The sequence below is a fragment of the Actinia tenebrosa genome, unplaced genomic scaffold, assembly GCF_029948245.1.
Source record: "Actinia tenebrosa isolate PJP-AT-01 unplaced genomic scaffold, QUT_ActTen_1.0 PGA_scaffold6__47_contigs__length_16458017, whole genome shotgun sequence".
NCBI lineage: Eukaryota > Metazoa > Cnidaria > Anthozoa > Actiniaria > Actiniidae > Actinia > Actinia tenebrosa.
This window is the reverse complement of record NW_028292583.1, coordinates 6,435,730-6,459,083: the sequence shown is the minus strand read 5'-3', so window position 1 is coordinate 6,459,083 and position 23,354 is coordinate 6,435,730. Positions and strand designations below refer to the sequence as shown.

The 23,354-nt window shown below is 37.0% G+C and overlaps 4 protein-coding genes across 6 annotated transcripts; 1 reads left to right on the top strand and 3 right to left on the bottom strand.

Annotated features, from left to right (window-relative positions):
• Positions 1 to 52: 52 nt before the first annotated feature.
• Positions 53 to 1,852, bottom strand: LOC116297547 (uncharacterized). Its single transcript, XM_031705794.2, has one exon. The coding sequence runs from the start codon at positions 1,781 to 1,783 to the stop codon at positions 143 to 145; it is 1,641 nt and encodes a 546-aa protein (XP_031561654.1). The 5' UTR covers positions 1,784 to 1,852; the 3' UTR covers positions 53 to 142.
• Positions 1,853 to 4,085: 2,233 nt separating this feature from the next.
• LOC116297552 (sorting nexin-25) lies at positions 4,086 to 15,893 on the top strand. 2 transcript variants are annotated; one of them, XM_031705798.2, is made up of 23 exons: positions 4,086 to 5,126; positions 6,039 to 6,229; positions 6,580 to 6,781; positions 7,440 to 7,670; positions 8,042 to 8,177; positions 8,509 to 8,542; positions 8,970 to 9,052; positions 9,164 to 9,214; positions 9,492 to 9,570; positions 9,845 to 9,897; positions 10,270 to 10,452; positions 10,838 to 10,948; positions 11,272 to 11,357; positions 11,633 to 11,680; positions 11,781 to 11,820; positions 12,227 to 12,246; positions 12,787 to 12,857; positions 12,962 to 13,028; positions 13,202 to 13,328; positions 13,546 to 13,600; positions 14,083 to 14,135; positions 14,434 to 14,481; positions 14,907 to 15,893. In XM_031705798.2, exons 1-23 carry the CDS (start codon positions 4,249 to 4,251, stop codon positions 15,024 to 15,026), a joined length of 2,967 nt encoding a protein of 988 aa, XP_031561658.1. In that variant the 5' UTR covers positions 4,086 to 4,248; the 3' UTR covers positions 15,027 to 15,893. The 2 variants fall into 2 exon arrangements, 1 of the variants encoding a protein (XP_031561658.1); XR_004197243.2 differs by lacking the exons at positions 12,227 to 12,246; positions 13,546 to 13,600; positions 14,083 to 14,135; positions 14,434 to 14,481; positions 14,907 to 15,893 and having other exon boundaries at positions 13,202 to 13,329.
• An 869-nt stretch (positions 15,894 to 16,762) lies between these two features.
• On the bottom strand, positions 16,763 to 18,736 carry LOC148905939 (nucleoside diphosphate kinase B-like). The gene is made up of 5 exons (XM_089038800.1): positions 18,542 to 18,736; positions 18,367 to 18,468; positions 17,581 to 17,640; positions 17,365 to 17,417; positions 16,763 to 16,959 (listed from the first exon to the last, which is right to left on the bottom strand). Exons 1-5 carry the CDS (start codon positions 18,662 to 18,664, stop codon positions 16,842 to 16,844), a joined length of 456 nt encoding a protein of 151 aa, XP_088894926.1. The 5' UTR covers positions 18,665 to 18,736; the 3' UTR covers positions 16,763 to 16,841.
• Positions 18,737 to 19,688: 952 nt separating this feature from the next.
• LOC116297553 (nucleoside diphosphate kinase B) lies at positions 19,689 to 22,611 on the bottom strand. 2 transcript variants are annotated; one of them, XM_089039511.1, is made up of 6 exons: positions 22,382 to 22,611; positions 20,783 to 20,905; positions 20,574 to 20,675; positions 20,392 to 20,451; positions 20,258 to 20,310; positions 19,689 to 19,890 (listed from the first exon to the last, which is right to left on the bottom strand). In XM_089039511.1, exons 1-6 carry the CDS (start codon positions 22,544 to 22,546, stop codon positions 19,764 to 19,766), a joined length of 630 nt encoding a protein of 209 aa, XP_088895637.1. In that variant the 5' UTR covers positions 22,547 to 22,611; the 3' UTR covers positions 19,689 to 19,763. The 2 variants fall into 2 exon arrangements, with proteins under 2 accessions (XP_088895637.1, XP_088895636.1); XM_089039510.1 differs by lacking the exon at positions 22,382 to 22,611 and adding an exon at positions 21,589 to 21,897.
• Between the last annotated feature and the right edge of the window lie 743 nt (positions 22,612 to 23,354).

Sequence of the window (23,354 nt, the reverse complement as noted above, 5' to 3'; positions counted from 1 at the left end):
TTATGCACTACATCATTGTAGTCCAGATGCTGGACCCTCTCCTTTACCACTTTGCTTTTGTTTTTAAACCCAAAAACAAAAGCGGAGTGGTAAAGGAGAGGGTCCAGCATCTGGACTATGCATCAGTGGTGATGAAAGATTTCTAAATATCAACAGGTCTGTCACCAAACTCAGTTCTAATAATCTTTTTGCCAAATTGTTTGGGCAACTCGAGTTCTTTAGGAATTCGTTGGTCCATAATTTGAAGCATTTCCTTTAGTGGCTCAGCAATTTTGCAGTCCAGTGTGAGAAATGATGTGGCAATACCTGGACGGCCCATTCTTCCCGTTCTTCCACAGCGATGCACATAATCCTCAATAGTATCTGGTAAATCATAATTTATCACATGTGTAACCTCTGGAAAGTCCAAGCCTCTAGATGCAAGATCTGTGGCTACCAGCACATCAACTTTACCATTCCTAAATGCCTTTGCCAATTTGAATCTGTAATCTTGTGTTTTCTCGGAGTGAATACCAGATGCATGGAATTGTTCCTTTTTGAGCAAACCTGTAACAAAGTCTACATTTTCTATTGATGATGCAAAAACAATGACAGGTGGGTATGGTGTAGTGCGAAGCGTTTCTAACAATCTTTGAGGTTTTTGATAATGATGAAGAAATGAAACATTTTGTTGGATGCCAGGTGCAATGAGGCCTCCAGGACCCACATGTATTATAACTGGGTTCAATACAGCAGATCTTGCTAGTCTTTCTAATGATTCAGGCATAGTTGCAGACCACAATAATGTCTGTCTGGCCCTAACAGTTCCAGTTGCTAAGCCAACAATCTTTCTTAGCTGTTCTTCCATTCCCATTCCCAGCATTCTATCCGCCTCATCCATCACTAGGTAAGTTATTTTATCAAGGCTAAGGGCCCCTCTTTCACACAGGTCTAATAATCTACCTGGAGTTGCAACTATTATATCCACCCCTTGCCTGATAGACTGAACTTGGTTGGCTATTGGCACACCACCACAGACAGCTACTGCTTTGTATGCAGTGCTGCATGGAACACTGTTTATCATGCTACCCTGCAAATATCCCTGGTTATGGCATTCATTTTGAAGATAATTTGATCCACCTACGAACATTTGATTTCCAACTGGATAATTATATTGTTGCTGATATTGAGGTGGAAAATAATTCACACTACTAGAACTCTGTCCTGGAAGTTGCATGGGGGTGTACATATTCTGTGAAATAGCTTGAACATTTGAAGCTGTGCATGTGAGATATTGCAATAGTTCCGACACCTCCATGAAAATTTGCTGCATTAATTCACGTGTGGGAGCCAACATGAGCACTACTGGCGATTCTCCTGCTTTACAAGGCTGCTTGGACTTCAACAGCATGCACATAGGAAGAGTATAAGCTAGTGTCTTCCCTGAACCAGTCTCTGCTAGTCCTATAACATCACGGCCACTCATAGCACAGCTAAGACCTTGCATTTGGATGGGAGTTGGCATGTGAAAATTTTTGGAATTCAAGTACTCTTGCAGTTCTTTGGGTAATTTCAAATCACCAAATGTTGTAATTGGTCTAGGACAGTTTTCACCCTCTACACGTATCTCATTACGCCAACGAAGCTGATCAACATCTTCTTCTGTTAGAACTTGTACATTTTGATGTTCAGTGTAATATGACCACATAAGGTTGTCTTCCTTTCCCGTGGATTTTCTTTTAAGACTTTTACGCAAGGGTACAAACCCTTTTTCTGCATCATTGTCATCTCTATTAGTACTCATATCCGCTATTCACTGTCTTCAAATTTATGAAAAAACCTGCATATTATTTTTCAAAGTTTTGAGAATGAAGTTAAATAGATCGGTCAGCGGTTTTGTTATTTCTGTATGCGTAAATACAGTTTGCGCATTGTACCTGAACATCTCGGCTAGAGATCTGGGCACTAGTCGGCACTAGCTGCAAAAATAGCTGTAAAATTAAGCATAAGAACAAAAAGATACCCAAGGTGATATTCCTAAACCATAAGTCCGGTCGGTAGTATCTATCAAAAGATAATCGAAAATGTTCATCAATTCATCGTACCAGGGCTGGAGAGGCTCACATTACAATAGTATCGTACGAGGGCCAATCGACCCTTGAAGGACCGGAGCCAAAGCTAAAAAGAGGGGGGGGGGGGGGGCTTAAGACTGGAAAATATAAGATACTAGTAAGGGAAAAGAGGAAAAACGGTCGCTGGGGGGGGGGGGGGGATAAATAGGAAGTGTACTTGTAAATGTCTTCAACTGTCAAAAGTTCTGCGCACTGATATGTCATAGCCACGTGGAGTCAGGCGCGCGTACAGAGTTCTATAAAAAATTCAAGTCAACATTGAGTCAACTAGCATGTAAGGTCCTATGGTGGAAAACAACATTCGCCTCTTTCTTGCGATTCTAGGTTTTATTACTCCAGAGCAAATCTCTAACATAAGCATATAAGTGACAACCTGTCCTTCTCAAATAGAATGTTTCGCCACCGGAAATTATTTTTGTAAGCTAAAGTTGTCCCCATTTCAGACAATACCACTCTTGGTAGTTTAATAATTACTGATGCATATCTTTCGTAAAGGTGTGAAAATGGTCCAAAATCGATCAAAACCATGGGCTATAGTCCATGCTTTTTGCTCAAAAATGGCCAAAAACGACCTATTTTGCATCCTTCATAAATAATGCATATCTTTCGTAAAGGTGTGAAAATGGTCCAAAATCGATCAAAACCATGGGCTATAGTCCATGCTTTTTGCCTGAAAATGGCCAAAAACGACCTATTTTGCATCCTTCATAAATTGTGCACATCTTTTGAAGAGGTGTGAAAATGGTCCAAAATCGATCAAAACCATGGGCTATAGTCCATGCTTTTTGCCTGAAAATGGCCAAAAACGACCTATTTTGCATCCTTCATAAATTGTGCATATCGTTTGGAAAGGTGTGAAAATGGTCCAAAATCGATCAAAACCATGGGCTATAGTCCATGCTTTTTGCCTGAAAATGGCCAAAAACGACCTATTTTGCATCCTTCATAAATTGTGCATATCTTTTGAAAAGGTTGTGAAAATGGTCCAAAATCGATCAAAACCATGGGCTATAGTCCATGCTTTTTGCTCAAAAATGGCCAAAAACGACCTATTTTGCATCCTTCATAAATTGTGCATATCTTTTGAAAATGTCTGAAAATGGTCCAAAATCGATCAAAACTATGGGCTATAGTCCATGCTTTTGCTCAAAAATGGCCAAAAACGACCTATTTTGCATCCTTCATAAATTGTGCATATCTTTTGGAAAGGTGTGAGAATGGTCCAAAATCGATCAAAACCATGGGTTATAGTCCATGCTTTTTGCTCAAAAATGGCCAAAAACGACCTATTTCACATCTTTCATAAATATTTGCAAATCTTTGATAAATATAAAAGAGTACTATGGTTATATATGTTAATTTTTCGGTTTGCGATAACCAAGATAAAGTTAGGAGAGAACCATGGTTACATGGCTTCACATTTCGATTCCCGATAACCAGGATAAGGCTAAAAGGGATAGAGAAAAGGGGCGTGAGGAACCCAGGAACCCTCCCCTGGATCCGCCCTTGTATATGGCTTGACGTTTCTGTCCTATTGCCAAGATAAGAATAAAATTGATACCATGATTATATGGCTTCATATTCGGGTCCTCCATAACCAAGATAAGGCGTCAAAGGTCAAGGGTACCATGTACTCAAAAATGACAGATTTTCTAATTTCAGAGAATAATTCTTTTTGTTTGGAGGGAAGGTGTCTGGATGGCACATTTCCATGAAAACCCTATAGTCCATGTTTTTTGCAAAATGTGAAAAATGACTGACTTTTTTCAAATCGAATTCATAAATAATATCTTAGAGAAAGGTGTGAATATGGACCATTTTTCAATTTTTATCAAAAAAAAAAAAGCTAAAATTCAATGGATTGCTACTTTCCACGTCTATTCCTTCGTAATACGGAGCAAGTACATTGCTTGGGCTTCCTGTGGAAAGAAAAGGTACTTCGCTGTACAGGTAAACTTCAGATTGCAGGCTCAAGGTATTTTGCAAACCGCAAAAGATCGAGAAATAACAGAAACGCTTATATGAATCCTGTTTTTCTTTCATTTGACACGCAAAATTCATTCAAAATGTAGCTGTAATACTTCTTAAAGAGAAGAAGCACCGATCTGTGTGGTTTATTTGCTCAGAAGTAAAAATAATGCGGCTGTACGTGCTCGGTGCGTGTGGGGTAGTGTTCCTTCTGTTATGGCAGCTGGGGATTTTCCATTCCCTTTTTTTGACATTGGCCTACATTTGTGCTTCTGTTCTTGGCATTTTAACTGGAATAGTCATGTATCTTGGCTCTGGAAAACAAAAGATACCACAAACTCCAAAGCTTTCGTCGAAATTCTACGCTGTTTCGCGCTTTCTCGAGAAGAAAACCCTGAACGCCGTTCAAAGACCATACAAGCACGAAACTGTCATCTCGCGTTCCGTGGACAAGAGCATCCAGGAGATTCTTGATTTCTTCATAAGGGACTTCTGTTTGTCTTGGTTTCGGGTTCTTGGCAAGGATGAAGTAGCGTTTGTAGATCTAATGACCGAAGAGCTATGGGCTGTCATTATTAATACAGTTGAAAGATTGAAGAACGTTGATACGGTGAGGTTTCTTTCTAGTGATGTTGTCGAAATCTTGACGACGCATTTCCAAAACCTGAGGTTAGCAGATAACCGGATTACTACAGAAACACCTGTACCGTTTGTCTTACATCCCTGTCTGTCAAGTAAGAAAGCTGAAGTTGATTATATTAGAAAAATCACAGATGTTCTCTTACACTGTTTTCTGCCTGAGCAAAATTCGAATTGTGCTGGAATGAGATGTCTTCTGAGAGAGGTTCTGACGTTTTCAGTGATTAAGCCTTTGGCGGAGATGATCTGTGATCCAGATTACATCAATCAGACATTGTTAATCCATTTAGAGGCAAAAGAAGCATTGACAGCCAAGCATAAACCACGTTATGCTTATGCAGAGACCTATGAAGACTTTATTCGCATGATCAACACCTGTAATTCTGTTGAAACTTTAAAACAAATGAGGTGAGTTCTGTACTTGTAGTGACCCAAGGGGAAGGATATGGACTATATATGAAATGCTTTTAAAAATTGGAGGGTCAAATAGGAGTGCCCCATCGATCCCTTCTCCTGTAGCAGCCATATCAACTGGGAAAATAAGTCATTCCCTTACATTATACATATATTTTTTAATTTCATCAGCAGGCCTAGGGACTATTGAAAGGGAGAAACAAGCATGGGAGCTATCACCCAATTTTTTTTTAAATGTCTACTAACTTTTTACCTCTGTGTCCACTTCCCCCTATTTCAGTCATAGGTACACTAGTGTGCCATATTTCCAGATCCAAGCCTATTTTTGGGGTGCTCCACATACAGTCCTTAACTTGCTACCCCACCCATTTTTTGGGGTGCTCCAAATAGGATCCTGTCCTAGCTTGTTTCTTGTTTTTATGAGGGTAGCACTATAATAGCCTGTGCCTAGTAAACTTGTGGCCCTCATTCCAAGATCCTATCCGAATTTAGGATATGATTCATCAGTGAGAGGCAAGAGCTCTCGCTGCTATACCACCTTTGCTTCATACCCATTGCAATCCTTGACATTCCCCATTTTTTGGGTTTATCAAGGGTTGCTCCACATGCAATCCCTGTGATTGACATAATTGATTGAGTATTGACTCTTGGAATGTTCAAGATAAAAGCAAGATAAAAGGTAGCTAAAGTTAGTGTAGGGAGAGGTGGGGGGGGGGGGGGGGGGGGGGGAGAGGGTGGAGGGGAGTGGTTAATTGGAGGAAAAGGCTGCTGGAAAATTGGGAAGGTTTACATAGTTTTATTTATTTTCTTGTGCTGTCCCAGATTCAATTTACTAGATAAAACTATGTACATTGACCTTGAAAAGTTGTAATAGAAGAGTAATATATTTATTCCATCTTTCTTCAGATATCACATAATTGCTGAAATCATGCAAGCAACAACAATCAATAATTTAAAAGGCATTGAGAAGTTGAACCAAGAGGAGACAAATCAACCTCTTAAGAAAGACTCTCAACTGAGGTCAAGAAACCTGAAGCGCTACATCAACCAGTGTACTGTTGCCAAGGCACAGTGTGAGAAAAGAATAAAGCTGTTGGGTATGAATAAGATTGTTTTAATTAGTTTATATGTATTTCACTGGTTGGATTTAAATCACAAGTTTTTGAAAATAGCCCTCTAGTTTGGGTGTAATGTTTTCCCATTTAAGACTACATGTCATACCCTAGAGTATTATTTTGTTCATTGTCTGAAAAGACACATGCAAAACATGGGAAATTTTCATGAATAAAATTTCATTGTGACCTTTTGCTTATTGAATGCTGACAGTGTATTTTGGCCTTGGTATGCAAGATACATCAAATAAACGTTCACCAACACTTTTTGAAATAGCTGTATAAAGCATCTTATGGTTAAGGGAATAATGTGTTTTAACTGTTGCAATCCTTAGGTGGCCCAGATTATACATCACACAATCCAACTGAACAGCAGAAAAGTCAAACTATGACATCAGACAAGGCAAAAGGTGTTCCAAAACCAGCTAATAAGGCTACAAAAGTACTTGGTTTCAGTGAAATTATGGATAATAGTCTGGCTAGAAGCTTCTTCATGTCTTACCTACAGAACCACACCCATAGCAAGAATATGCTTAGGTATGCAAATGCTAGTAGTATGATTGGGCTTCCTTCGTTGAGTGTACCACAGGTAACCCATAATATAATTACAATCCAAACATTAATAATGTCATTTTGTTTGAAAATACCTAATTTTCCTTATTTCTAAAGTTATTTTGCCAGTCATCCTTTATCATTAAAACTATGTTTCCTCTGTCATGAATTGGCATGTGAAATTCAGAGATGGTCAGAAAATTATTTGTGAGTAGATCAATAGACCAGTTTTGAATTCCAAATTACCGCTGTGTTCCTTGATTACAGACTCATTTGCACAGGGTTAGCCTTGTATCAGTATTTAAATATTCACAAATACCAATGGTAAAGTAAAGAATGCACAACTTCAACAATACAAACACTTTGAAACTTGATGGACCTTGACTGGAACACGTGAATATTCTGCACAAAATCGAGGCTAACCCTGTGCAAATGAGTCTGTAATCAAGAAACACAGTGGTAATTTGGAATTCAAAACGGGCCTATTTGTGCATCTCAATTTTTTTCAGAGTGAGGAACCAAAATTTTACATGGTATTGCACCAAAAAATATTCCCTGCCACCCCACAATCCCCCTCTCCACCCCCGTCAGGTATACATTATGAATGCAGCCTTATCCCTTAGACCTCATATATTTTCTGTAGTTTCTGGATGGCAATAGAAAATCTCAAGCTAGTCAAGTCTACTGAAATCATCAAGAGTACACAAGAAATCTACCAAGTGTACGTCACACCTTCATCAGAGAAGTCCATTATGCTTGACACTACCTTGGTCAGAGACATAGAGGGTTTTCTCAATGGTACTAATGATTTGCAGTGCTTTTTTGAAGCACAGACAAAAGTTTACAAACACCTGGAAAATAATTTCTATAGGAGGTAGTATAAAACTCTTTAATTCCATTATTATTATTATTATTGATTATTATTATTGGTGGCGCATCTGGGCCCAGTTGTACCAAGGGTGGATACTGCTATTTGATGGATAAATCTTATCTAGTGGACAAATTTATTGGATATCAGCATCAACTTTATTGGATATCAATTTATAATCTGTTGGATGGCTCTATCCACCCTTCCTACAACCATGCCTTGCCCTTTGACTGTTAACTGAATACATGTAATTAATTTGAGGAGCCACGCTTAATTCTCACCCATCCTTTGCCTGTCCCCTCCAAAGAGGACTTTTCAGTATGGTCTTAAGGGTGCACTTGATTGTTGATGGATGATTATTGGCCATGTAATTTCAGGTTTGTTTTGAGCCAGGAGTATTTCATGCTTGTCTGTCAATTAGAAGCTGAAATGGATGACTTGCGAGCACAACAGAAAGATGATACTCACCTTGAGTTGAACTGGAATGATCAATTACCTTCCACTGATGAAGAGGTTAGTTACATTCCATTGTCTTAAATAATATTAATGACTTAATTAATACTTAAAACATGCATATTCCATAATATGCATATGTGCACTCACCTTGCTATCTATACTAGACATAAAAATAAAAAGTTTTATTTTCCCATTTTTATGTCATATACCATTCCCTTGAGTACTATTTCTTTGTTTTTAATTCCTAGTAAAAGTTATGACAAAGAATCTTATTCTTAAGTTAGTAGTTTTGATATATGAAGCAAAGGATAGCAAAGTTTTTTATTGGATATGTAAACTGCAACTCATTTTTCACCTTTTGTTTGTTTGTTTTAATGTGTTTTTTTAGGATGCTGGACATACTGATTGGACTCCCAACCCAGGTTAGATATAACATGCTTTACATACTTATAGATATAACATGCTTTCATACTTATAGCTGGCTGTTGTTGGAGAAAAAAATTAAACCCTAATCCAAGGTGTGGGAGGGGAAGAATGAGGTTGTTCATGCATCAAGTTCATGGAACATAATAATAGCTAGGTGTGTGTGGGGGGGGGGGGGGGGGATGTAGAAGTCAATCTCATGCAAATTAGTACTGAATGTTTTTCTAGAAGTCATATTCACAGCTTTTAGTATCAAGTTACCCTCTTCTGTTATATTCTTTTGAGCTAAATCGTAATTATTTAATTTTTGGTACAAATGAAGTATGTACATATGTATTAAGTAGGTTTATAGAAAGCATATTTTCAGGAATGCCTTTAAAAATGTTTGATGAGTGTACAAAGTGTTATAATTAATGTCTTTTCCAGTGCGCAAGCCAAGCACAGTTGAAGAAAGAAGTGATTCCATTGTCAAGCAACTGGAGGTTTTAGACCAAAGACTAGCTGCAAAAGTAAGTAGAGTCCTAGCATATGGTTTGTGCTTTGATCTGATGTTATAATATGATATTGATTCTTAGATGCTTTAACTTATGTCATGGAATTGTTTGTGATTTTCATTCAAGACACACCAATTAGAGTTGACAAAAAGAAGTTATGGTGGACAAGAATCTGAGGTAAGTATGGAGGTGGATCTACTAGATGAGTGGACCTCTAGCAACATTAATCTACAGTAAGCCCAAACAGTGATGAATCTAGTGGCTATTTGGGGTCATACCCCCCCCCCCCCCTCTGTTCAAAATTATAAATCCACCACAGAAATATATTGTTACTGCTATATTTTATCAATATAGGTACCCTTGTCATTTATCAGTTTGTGTTACCATCGTGTTACATTACCTTGCCACTACTAATTTTACTAAATTTGCTTCAAAAATATCACCTGTTCCTTAGGAACTTGAAAAGATAGAAGATGAAATTGGAGCGCTGATTACTGAGAGGAGACATCTTGAGTTTCATATTGAAAGAACAGGTAAAAAGATGTAATTACAATAATGCTGCTTCGATCCAATATTAAGTCCTTGTCACTAGAATGTTAGCCATTCTGAGGTTGAGGAAAACATTGGATCGAGTTGGCATTACAGTGCATTTTGGGGCTGTTTTTTGGTATGAAGTAGATGCAATCTTGAAAATGTATCCCATTTAAAACAGACTGAAAATGCATTGCAATTATGCTAACTTTACCTAGTATTTCCCCATCCTAGGAATGGCTAATATTTATTCCTTTTTAAAAAAATTGTTTTCAGATGTTTGGTGTGAAAACATTGGCAAATGGAAAGTGTTGATTGAAAGTGTAGAGGTGATTATGAATCATTACCCACTACTTCACTCCCATCCACTTCACTTCCATCCATTTCTCTCTCTGTTCATTCATCCAGCCTCGCATAATCCCATACATAATTTTATCTATCCACCTATTCCACCCATTCATCTATCTATGCACCCAACCATTCATCCATTCCTTCTAGCCACCCACCCATCTATCCAACCACACACTTATCTATCCATCATTTATAATATCATTTATTTATTGTTATCTGTTTCTTTTTTTTCATCATTCCCTCTTTGTAAATTGTTGTTGTGGTTAAATTGAATCCACTCTTTCAGGTCCTGGTCCCTTTCTATTCATTTATATTCACTTACCTGTATATAATTGCTCATTTTTCCCCAGTGGACAAATGAAGAAGACAAGTCTATTCCAGTCTATATCATTGTGGTTCATTGTTCACAAGTAGATACCCCAATATCTCCTGGTACCGTTCCAAAAAGAAGTGAACCTGGAGCTACATCTGAAGGATGGGTGGTTTCCAGGAAATTTAAAGATTTCCAGAAACTTCATACCAAACTCAAAGAGGTTTTCATTCTTATTCAAATTATTCATTCCTTCTCACAGAGATGGTTTGGAAATTCCTCAGAGCCCACTTCATTAGAGTCAATAAGGGCTCTGATGAAGGAATATGAAACCCATGCTCATGTCTTTGCACTGTGATATAAATACACTTTGAGCTGCAGAGCACGAGAGAAGCAAGCTAAGCAACAAAAGCTTAGCCAAATGTTCCTCTTACTTTTTGAGTGTAGATGTTATCTTTAACCTTGGGATTAATGAGAGATTGTGATATTGTCTGAGGTCAATGAGATACTGATTTTGCTCTCCTGATTGGCTTAAGTCTTTTATATCTTAATAATAACAGCTTGTAGTCTTAGATTATTATTATTAATTGCATTTTTCTATTTTTCAGTGTTCACCAAATTTAACAAAAGAACTACCAGCCCCCACTAAAAAGTGGTACAAGTCACTGGATGATGAGTTTTTGAATAAATCACGAATAGCTCTTGAGGAATATTTACAGGTGCCAATCCTAATCCCCGGCCGTTTGTTTTTTAACAGTCCATATTTGGGAAGCCTATAGATGTATACAGCTGTAGCACTTTACTCTTTCTTCCTTCCTTCCTTCCTTCCTTCCTTCCTTCCTTCCTTCCTTCTTTCCTTCCTTCCTTCTTTCCTTCCTTGTTCGCTTGCTTCCTTCCTTTTTTTCTTTCTCTTCTTACTTTTTTTCTTTCTTTCATATACATTGGGGAAAAAGTAAGAAATGTTATGAATGAGGAGCTTATTTCTTTGAAGGCAGCACTCTTTTAAAATATTTTTCTCTCTCACTCTTATTGCATATGCTAGAGTCTTTTGGCTGATGACAAGCTGTGTCTTAGTGAAGAACTCTACTCATTCTTAAGCCCAAGCCCTGAACACTTGAGGAAGCAAAGGTAATGTTTCTTGATCTGGAAATGCATTCTTGAATCTTTACAAGGTAATGTTTCTTGATCTGGAAACGCATTCTTGAATCTTTACTCTTAAATCTTAGGAGTGCCAGTAGACAATGCAGTGTAAAGAAGACTTTGGATTACCAGCAGATAGGGGCTAAAATGCTAATGATATAACTTATCAGTTGTACACTCAGTATCCAGGGTTCCACTCTAAAACTGCCATTTCACTGGTGCCACACACCCATAATTTACTAACCTGATATATACTGTTTCAGTGAACCTACCAAGAAGAAAGAGTTTTCCTTCATGTCAGTCTTGAAAAGGTGAGAAATTTCTTAGTTTAACAGAACAGGTACTGATCACAAGACAAGGAAAAAAACGCAATAATTACATTCACTTTTTCATCTCCTTTTCTTTTTACAGCCTTCCTTTTGATATAATTCTAAATGATGAAGCAGAGGAGGTAAGATGAAAAAGTTTTGAGATAACAATTGATTGTAGAGTGCACACACTAAAACCGTGAACATTAAATAGTACTAATTAGTACTATTTCATACAGAATCCTTTGTTTTCTATTGTTTAATTATCACTATTTAGTGCTAAAAATTAGTATTTGTTTCACGGATTTAGTGTGAGCACTCTAGTAAGTCATTTAGTTAGACAAATGTGAACCGTTTATACAAGATGCACTAATTATTGTCAGTTGTTTCTGTGGGTGTAGTTCTGTATTACCATATATACACCCTGTTTTATAACTGTCTTTCTTGTAGCTGTTATTCTCTGTGCTACTTTCCTCTTATTAGTGGTTATTAATCTCTGTTTGTGTAATATATCATGTAACTGTTGCTGCATCATTTATCTCTTGATAGGAAATGGAGCAAGAAGACTGGTAAAATATTGTTTCTTCAATAATTTTTGTACCCAACATTAATTATTTAGCATTGAGTTTAAATGGGACTTTCTTGAAGGAGCAAGCTTTACACCTTTAATTATTGTATTCTGGGTAAAAGTACTTTTTTGCAACAGTTACCGTAGATTGATAAGTTATAAACCGTAGTGAAAATAGGAACACCGACGCAGTCCACGCTAGTGTTTACTAGCCATCATCTACGTACTTTTTTGTAGGGTATTGTTTAGCTCCAAAGTCATTATCATTGGCTATTGTTGTATTGTCTTCATGCTTCAGGTGCTTTGCCACACCAAGAAAGAGCTGCAGTTTACACATAGCATTTTCCATGGTTACTTAGAGTGCAACTACTATAACCAATGCCACTTAGTGAGAACTATTTTCTTCCTTCCTTATAAGGATCTCTTTTCCCCTCTGATTTTCTCATCCTCTATATTGCAACCAAAGTCCATAGATCACAGAATTTTTCTATATATTCATCCAACTGATTATATCATGCATAAAGTGTCTTCTCTTTTTCAGTACCCTTCCTAAGGATTCTATAGCTGAGCCTTTTTATGGTCTCATTGGAGAAGTGTTTGAGCTCAAGGGAGGTAGGTTTTAAGAATGCTCATGTACAATTTTTTTACATACTATGCTGTAAGTAATTTTGGGGAAAATATGTACCTTGACATGAATGTTTGTTATTTGTCCACAGTATTTAAGTGGCTTAGAAGAACACTGATTGCCTTTGTTCAAGTTACCTTTGGAGGGACAATAAACAAGTAAGAAGTATTATAATCATTGCAATGTCTCATGGTAAGAAATATTTGTTACTATCAGATACATGTGCCTTCATCACCCCTATAGATTAAGGCAAAGGTAGCCCTCTTCTCAATTTTCACACAAAGTGAGCATTTTATCGACATTAATCTGGTTATTTCATTGCTTACTTTAGGGAAATTCGAGAGATGGTAGAGTGGCTTGTGTCAGAATCCATGGTTATCTACTATGTGAATATGTTTAGAGATTCCATGTGGCCCAGTGGTACACTTGCTAAACCTTTACCTACAAGAACAGCAAAGGTACAACATTGATTCAATTAATGTTTGTTAAGTAGTATGGAAAAAATGGATATTTTTTGGAACTACATAATAGCCATCCTTCCTTGTGGAGGTGTTGGATAAATAATGTGAGAATCCCTCTCTTGGCGTCCTGCTCTTTATTTTCATCCTTCCTGGATTATATTAATTATAAATATATATTAATGTTGGTAATAAATTATTGCTAAAATATCTGCAGGAGAAAAATGACACAAAGATTAAAGCCAAGAAGAAGCTAGTGAAAGACATCCCAGGTAATGTACATGTTAATTGTAATTTTCAGGAAATAATCTTCTCCCATTTTCTTCTTAAAACATATAAAATATTATTTATCATTATAATATTGACCATGTTACCAAATTTTTCTTGCAATGTTTTCCAGTTACAAACCATGTGTCATTCTCTAGAGAATAAGATTATTTTTTTAGTTGTATCCATATTTTTGAGTTTATGCACAACTATTAAATGAAGAAATAATACTCTAGGGAATGATATACTGTATGGTCTGTAATGCGTAAACATTGCACCCAAGACAAATCAGGCTTATTGCTTTTTGGTGCTGATTATATTTAAATAGATGTGCCCTATAGCTAACCATTAATTATTCACAAACCTTGGACAGCTTGGACAGTCTTCGAAAGAATTTAATATTGGACTCCTCCTCGGAAACATCTAAATATGGGGATTTGTTACCAGGCCATAAATATATCAAATTATTTCTTCATTTTCTTTGCAGAGATTTTACAGAGCCTTGTTGGAAAGAAAAACAGTAAACTTGGAACAATTAAAGTATGCAAAATATATCAGCCACTTTACATTTGCCATCCCATTCTGTCCATTGACCCTCCTAGCTCTAGCTGTTAATGTTTACGACAGTTCCTGAATAAGGAGGGATGCATGGAGGTTTGCAGCTTTGTTCAATTTTTGACATGGTCTTGTGGAAAATCCTCCTTCATGCCTCTCCCAGCCTTCAGGAACTAATCCCCCACTATGGGAAATTAACAAGTTTTTTGAAAATCTTCAGTGATCATTTGCTAGACTTTTTATTATTATTATTTGAACTCTAACACCTTGTACTATATTTTAGGTTTTTGAGGCTTTTCAGGATCAGAGGATCAATAAGCATTTGTTCTATGTAAGTCTGTTAAGGTCTGCTATTTTCTACTCCCTAAATTATTGATTTGTTTTGCCCAGACTTCCTCCTCAGGGAAGTTCTGGTAAAGAGTCATGATCAAGTACCAGAATATGGACGCATATACCTCTTCACATACCCCAGGGGTGGACCCAGGGGGCTGTTAGTCTTTTTTGAAGTGATGCATATTTCTATATACATTTCTTCATGTGGGACACCCCCCTAACAAATACCTGAATCCAACCCAGTACCCCTCCCCACCCCTTGCTAATTTCAGCAACTCCCTGTGGGACATAGGCATGGAAGTCTGCTCCAAAGATGTTTTGGGTTTTCCAAGGTCTTCTTAGCCAAGTTTGGTTAATTTGAGATTATTATTCCACAGCAAAGCTTTTGACTTGGGCAAATGTCTCTGGTTTCTGTTTTTTCAGGTAATGCTAGAATTGTGCGTATTTACTCTGTGTCCTGAGGTGAAGTCAGAAAAAGTCATTGAAAAGGCAAAACAAATCAAAAGAGCAAGAGAAGCCAACAGGCCAGTGGCACCACAATAGATCTCTGGAGCACACCACAGGATTCATATTATGATAATTAGAAAGGCAATTAAGTGTGGGTTTGGTTAGCATTGTCTTTGCATTAATAACAATAGAGAAGCCCAATAAAGACCTCATGCATCGACAAGCATGAAAGGAAAACAACCCTTTAAAAAACATGAGCACAGTTCAATTCTTTTTCATGTCCATACTGTCAGCCTTTTGTTGCTGCCCTCACTACAACCTCAGTTGGTGCTTTTCCACATCCTAGAGAGAATAGCAATGACAAGGAAGACACCACACACAGGGAAAGCCATTTGGAACTGTGCTTGCGTCATCATCTTGCTGTTGCAGTCTTAATGCGTAAAGGTCTATATTTTTGCAATATTATTTGAGTGGTTGGTTTTCAATTGAAACCCACAGAAATCAAACTCATTTGACTCTTCAAAACAGGCCAAGTTCACATGTGGAAACCTGCACTGAGAATTTATAACATTAGATTCTTAATATTAATTAATATATAGGTTATGATAGTAGGAAGAAAAATATGGTGGATCATAATATTGTTAGCAAAAAAAAAAAATGAACTTAAACATACATCTAGTGTCATGGGCTAGTTATAAATAGATTTGTAAAGTTTGTAGCTGTACTATGTGAATATCTTACTGTAATTGTAACTTTATGTTGTGATTGGATTAATTACTTGAAGACAATGGGAAGTCATTTCAATGTCAAGGCATGGCATACTGCGTTCATGCTGTATATTGAGTACCATTCATTGTTGAAAATGGCATAAAAACTATAGCCTGATTCAAAACATGTTGTCCATTTGAAATAGGGTAACAGGACTAGTAGGGTATTGCAAGGAATAAATGATTATTATTTATTGTCCGAAGAATTTTTATTTCTAAAAAGATTAAACTGGACAGTAAAGTAATTTTACTCAAACCCGTGAAACAAAACTTACTTGTATAAGTGAAAGAGTCAAATAGGCACAAAAGAAAGCAATGAGAATAACACTTACCAACTTTTTGTTACAAGACACTTGTTGAGTAAGTGACGTCACAAGAAGAAACCGCTGACGCAAACTTGCGGGCTTGGCAGGCGACAACAAAGCAATGGCGACCAGCGATTTTTCATGAGTCTTAAGTCGAAAATTTAACCGTTTTCTTTCTAAATCGACGAAATTTCCGTGAAATAAGAAAAATCAGGTTATATATCACCACCTGGGTTGAAGAAATTGGCTTTTAAAATTGACCAATTTTCGTACTAGTCCCCCTTTAATTAAACCTCTAATTTCAGAGCAATGCACAAAAGTAGGATCAAATTTAATGTATTTGCATACTATATGCCAAAATCCTTGGTGTCAGCCAGCTATGAATCAAAATGTGTAATGAATCAAAGGAGTATAAGAATACATTACTGTGTGGACACACTAACCGGGACCACTTTAATATAATTGACCAATCAGATAACAGTAAACTAGACAGAGATTGAGCTTATAACAGTGTTAGCCAATCAGATTATCACGTTCTCATGCTCTTATAATATCGATGCGCTATCTGATTGGCTGGAATAAAAAATATTGAACTAAATGTCTCAATATGATTGGTTAATGATACTAGTTTATCAAAGTGGTCCCGGTTGGAGTATCTGCACAGTAATTGTGGTCATACTTTTGCACATTGCACTGTAAGAAAAACAATTAACATTTTAAAAAATTGATCTAAATATTAAACATTACCACACTCCATGGCTTTTAAGATTTTTCTGTTTTTATTTATTTATTGAATCGTTTTGATACTGGAATCATTTTACACTGGAATAGCCCAAAAGTTACTCATATATGCAGGTGTAGTCGTTAGGTGTCCAGGAATTCAGCTCATCAGCTTGGAACCACAGAGAAATTTCTTTCTTTGCCGTCTCGACAGAGTCACTACCATGGATAATGTTCCTTTGGGGTGCCAAAACAAATGGTATAAATTTGAGAACGAAAAATGGTTATTAATTCCTGGGGTCCCACTGTCTACTTTTTGCTCTTCCATATCAATCAAATTTTCAAGTTTCAGTCTATTCCCTTGTAGTATCATGCATAATATTATTGTATATACTTTTCAATCAAAGTTCCCAAATGGACATACGCTTTTTTAGGTATAGTTGGACCTGGGATGTTAGGCCCCTCTGTACTTTTGTAATCTTTACTTCCTCATCCACTGCCCCCCCCCCCCACACACACATATTAAAATGTCTTGACGATTTTTGCACTTTTAGATTCATTAAGCATATCAAACCCATTTCTTAGGAGATTTACATAGTCCCTTCAGTAATCATCATCAATAATGATGACCTTTTAGCTTACCTTCCAATATCAATGGAAAGATCACCACGAATGGTTCCTGGCTTTGAATCCACCTATAAATAAATTGACCAAAACAAAATTTGAGCATTTTTTGAAGTAGCCAGATAGAATATCCAAATTTGTAGTTCTCATTCAAGCATTGCCAACCAGTCACCATTGTAAATCAAGAAATCTTTATTTATAAGTTTAAAAAGGACATTACATGTTGATACTTACAGGATTAGTTTCTCCAAGCATGACTCGTGCCGTGCTAACCACACCCTTGCCTTCCCATACCTTAGCAACAAATGTTTCATTAATTTTTTAAGTAGGCTAGCCTCACCAGGGTCCATAATTAACTTTTACATGTAAAAGGGTTTGTCCATTGGGATTAGGATTTAGGCATCCAGCAAAAGTCTTGGTCAACAGTATTTCCACAACCAAAATGTGGATGCAGATTCAGATTCATTTCATTTGCACTCTTTTTTTTTTTACAGTTATTTTTTGGTCCCTGAATTGGAAAATTATTGTCTAAAACCATTGAGAAAGCTCTTATGCTTGCAATGATAAAGACGTGAATAATTGTTCAAGGTGTTAAAAAAGTTGTCTATCATTGCAAGCTCACCATTTGTCTCTCTTCAATGCAAAGGCACAGCTACCTTTCAAGATGGCACAGGGAACTAAGATAGGGACTATTGAAAATTCTAGTACACTGCAAATTTATTCATTACTAATTATTACAATTATTATTAATTAATTATTACAATTTTAATAAAATAATAAAATAAAGGGAAATTTTCCTAAAATTTCTCCTATCCCCTAACCCCCTAAAGTTGTGCATTGGTTGACTTAACACATCTTCCCAGCGGAAAGTGACACTCCTTTTAGAGAAAATGCTGCGTTGAGTATACCGTTAAAAAATATTTTAAAAAGAGAAAATGTACTAATGTGAAAAATATATCCTAGAATATTAAAAGCAGCTGATCACATGCCTGAACATAAATAAAAGTAAATCAGACTTACCATTGCTACTACCGGAGACTCGGACATGTATTTAACCAATCCAGCAAAAAACTTCTTTTGACTCAACTCTGCGTAGTGCTCTTTGAAATGCTTTTCGCTTTTCTAAAAGATTGATCCAATTGTTTCAATTTGCAGAAAGACAAAGTTAAATAATTTTGCAACGTGGTTGATTTACCTTTACGAATTTCATTGCCACGAGTTTGAATCCTTTTTTTTCGAATCTGGTGATAATTTCACCGATCAATCCGCGGTGTACGGCATCGGGTTTTATCATAAGAAAGGTTCGTTCATCAGCCATTATTGAAAAAGGACGAAAATTTTAATGTTTAAAGCTGAGTTCTCGGCCGACCAAAGAGAAAGAGCTACTCACGTGGATGGCTGAGATTATATATCCTTGACCGGCCTTCCCATCATGCAACATAATTACTGATCAAAATGCAAGTTCTCCAGTTCAGTCCAGGAAGACAAAAAAATCGAATATATTTACGAAATTAGATCAATCATTGATCTAAACATGTTTTATGAAAAATTCAATTCATATAAGCATCCAAATCATCAAATTCACAAGATAGCTTTGTCCTAGTGCACTTGTTAGCATATGAAAAAGGCTCTTGGTGAAGTGGATAGAAAAGATAGAAAAGGGGAAGATGAAGGGTTCTTCCATTTTGTTTTCCCATCCTCTGCACTTCCAACCTTTAAAATAGCCAGCCCACATGATAGAGGTTCAATATAAATAAATTAGATACTTAAGCTTAGGCTGCGTTCATAATGTATGGCAAAGAGGGGGGGGTTAGGTGAAAATTTGAAATGTCCAAAATAATTCTTAAGACCCGATCCATACGTCGCACTTTTCATGTGCCGAACCTAATAGTATCTATTTGACACATGAAAGCGCGACGTATGGACCGGGCCTAACACCCCCCCATAAAGTCATGCAATGAAATACGATCCCCCCTAAGCAAGGCTTGTAGCTTCTCCCAAAAATCGTGTATCCCCCCATTTTTCTGATAAAAATTTGCCCATCCCCCCTTTTTCCTACCAAAATTTTCCTGATCCCCCCTCAATTTCACCTGCCCCCCCTCCCCCCCCCTCTGCCATACATTATGAACGCAGCCTTAGAAGTGTTTTTTTTTAAATGTAAATTAGTGGAAGGACATTTGCTTCAATAACAAGAGGGGAGGTAAGGTTATTTCCTTCTGTTGCCTTGAAAATTTCACACTCCCTTCTTTATACAAAATAATTTTGTTCCAAAGATAGGATGCTGACACCCAATTATCCAAGAATAACAAAAAAATCTATCAAGTGTTTAAAAATTTGACAAGTTGTACATAAAGCAATTTATTATTTATTATGTGCAGTTTTATTTCATGAGAGTCAGAGAAATATGAAAATGTGGTCTAATTTTCATCCTCATAAACAAACTTATAGACATTAGGTTTCCAATCAATGAGTTCTTTTTTACTAAACCAAAGATCAATTTCCTTGTTGGCACTTTCCACTGAGTCGCTACCATGAATGATGTTCCTGAAACAAATAATAATTATTAAACATGGTATTGACAATCAACAGTCTTATTTATCCAAAATCATTAAAAACACAACCAATAACAATGCAGGAATGTTGATTGTTTATTTGGCAGTATTTTACTGATCCTTTTCATCACACATTGAGGCCTGGGTGTATTTTCAATTGACAGTGTGGGGTAAAATAGTCATACAATGCTTTCTTGTGGTACTACCTGTTAGAGTGCATACCATATATCTGTGAAAAGTTGACTTACAAATGTAATGGTACAAATTACTACTACAAAGGTCTAAGATCTACAGTCTACTGTGGTCAACTGAGGTTACTAATTTGTAGGAAGATTCAACAAAAAAAGGAAAAAGCTTACCTTCCAATGTGTACACAATAGTCTCCACGAATTGTCCCTGGCTTAGAGTCAGCCTATAGATATTAATAACATTAGGAATATTTATTAATAATATCATATTACTAAGATATGGATAAGAAAGAGAGATAACGTACTGGGTTAGTTTCACCAAGCATGACTCGTCCAGTCTTGACCACACCAACACCTTCCCAAACCTACACAATGACAAGACAAGAATATAAACAAAATGGCTTGTTGGGTTTAACAATTTCATGATTAGTTTCATCGTACAGCCCAAGAGTGAACAATGAAAGTTTTGTAGTGAGGATATTATTACCATGGCAACAACAGGCCCTGAAGACACAAATTTAACCAATCCTGGGAAGAAAGGCAAAGCTTTCAAGTCTTCATAGTGTTTTCTTAAATGGTCTTCATCAGCCTATCAAAAAATAAATAAAATAAAATAAGGTCAAAACTGAGATTTTAGAAAGATAAGAAGAAAATATTAAAAACAAAATTATGGTATTAACATAAAATTATACTTACATGCACAAATTTCATTGCTACAAGTTTAAAACCTTTCTGTTCAAATCTCTTTATAATATCTCCCACTAGACCTCGTTGGACTCCATCCGGTTTCACCATTATAAAGGTTCTTTCCGATTTGTTCTGAAAAACACAAGATTTGGAATTAAAAATTAGCTTATTTTTTATGATGTCGAACAATAAAATGTTTAGTTCAATCTGTAGCTTTAGAGAACTTCCATAGGTCATGAGGATGGCGAGTCATCTTGTCTTAGCTGTATAACCCACCCAATCACTGGTGTACAGTCAGCAGGCCCAGCCCCCATCCCCCGGATGTCATAAACAGGGTACCCCTTTCAGAATCCCAGCGGAACACCCCTACCCAAATTCTGGCGGAGTACCCCATCCCCTTCTTTGGGCTGCTATACAGACTACTACCAACCCCACACCATTACTGATCTAGCAAATAAGATAATATCAACCCAAGTAAAGAGTTGTAGCTGTGTCTTAAAACTGCCTCTCTTGTTCCTGTAGGAAACTTCCATTATGGCATCATTAAGGTTATGACAAAAATTATCAGAATGCGTCCAACGCTTTCTTTTCTCAATTGATTTACAATTCTCATGGAGCAATACAAATCTTTTGAATAAGAAAGGAAATTCGTTAAGCATTATAGTAGTGGTAGTCAAATGAGTCAAAATGGAGAGAATCCCACGTGACTGTGTGTAAATGATGTTACAGTAAAGTGCTGAATATGTAACGTCATAATGTATGCAAAAATTTACTACTGAACTAATAAATGTGCAGAACGTTGTAAAATTTCGTACCCCCATACGTGAAGCAGCATGAACAGGCCTAAGAACCGTGTATTTATCCTTATTATCGTAGAAATATTTCGCTGCAAGCAAGGTACTTGTGGCAGCAGTCGCACCGATCAAAAATGGAGCAGCATTGCCGAGCATTGAACGACTTTTCCCGGCAGATTGTGTGCTAAAAGCTTTCTTAACCGCACCATTCCTTATTAGTGCTGCAGAAGATCGAAACTGAGAAGCTAGACGAGACGGGAGAGCCATTTGGATGGTATTTTTGTACGAGAAGAATTACTGTTGGCTTGAACGATGTGGAGTCCGGATGGAAAAGAATTCAAACGAGTGACATTGGGCACTAGAATGAATAACGCACTCACCGGGGTACGGTCAAAGGTACGGTCAGGAGTCAAGTGCGGTATCCCAGATAAAAATACGCTATTTCAAAGTATTGATCATTATTATCCTTATTGTACGTTTTTTCCTTCAGCTAAGTACTTTTTGGCGGATTTTAGTGTTTAAAAAGTGTCTTATATAATCAGCCAGAGGAACGTGGGCTCTGTGTACGAGATTGGCATGGTGTTAGATGAACACGAGCTGGCCCCTGCACCCCTCCCCCGTTGTAAGTCAGTTTTGTACCGGTGCACGTGGTATTACAATAAACATTGAATTAATGACTTCGACTGAAAATTTTCCTTTCAAAATAGAATTCAAAAACTGATATATATAAGTGCTTACTGTAAATAGCAAAATGTTATCTATGTCTTACAAAAAACGTTTACTACAGTGAACGGCAGTGACGTTCAAATCCTACCTTTTTGCAAGTGTCTGTTCCTTGACAGGAAGATTTAGACTCTTCCTCTGTGAAATAAGATTGTCCTTGATGGTTGCCTTGTTCATCGCCGTGCTGTGAGCCCATGCTATATGAAAGTAAAATAGACGACAAGACGGACCAACACAATCTATGGACGATTTTCATGACCGAAACGATTAGACTGATAAAAAAACTGATTTACGAATTTTGCCTTCACATGCCCTGACCTTTGCTTTGTGATCAAGGAAGAGCTGTACTTCCACAGGCTTAAACGATTTTTGTGTCAATGTGTTTGTTGGGTTTCCTGTGGTCTGGCCATAAGATCATGGTGTAGGAGGAACTAAACCCCAACATGTATGTTACGTTTTTTAAAACGGGCTTTTGAAACAGGTGCACAACAACACGTTAACTAATAAACGCATGTATGGCAGGGAACCAGGAGTTCTTTTGCTCGATTAATTAATATTTTAGTTTACTAGTGCTCTTTATGGGTTTCCTCTGGTTTGAGATCTGTTAACGGTAACCTGAGTATCAGGCTCTCTTTGGGAGAGGAGAATTGGAAAAAGGGAAGAGGCCTGATACTCAGGTTATTTACGGTTACGTACTCGTTCGCAGAACTTGCGCTAATGATGAATTGCAAGAATTCCCAAGAGAGTTAAAAGACAAAAGCAAATGGAGGCCATATTATGGTGCCCTTAAAACTAGATGCTAATAAGAAATTTTTTTTTTTTAATTGCACCAACGCTCCCCCGAGAGTCCGCGATGCCGTAACGCTTTGATTGCAAGCCAGCGCCCGGTTAGCAACGATTTGGGAACGAGAATGGGAAAGCCTAAGTAGCAAGCAGTTAATTGATGTAAGGGTGCGATCGTTTGCGCGTTGCGAAATAGTGGGGCATGCAGAACGGTTGATACCTTCATATTTCTTAACATTTTCACGACTTTGATTGAACATTTCAATATTCCTTTTAGAACA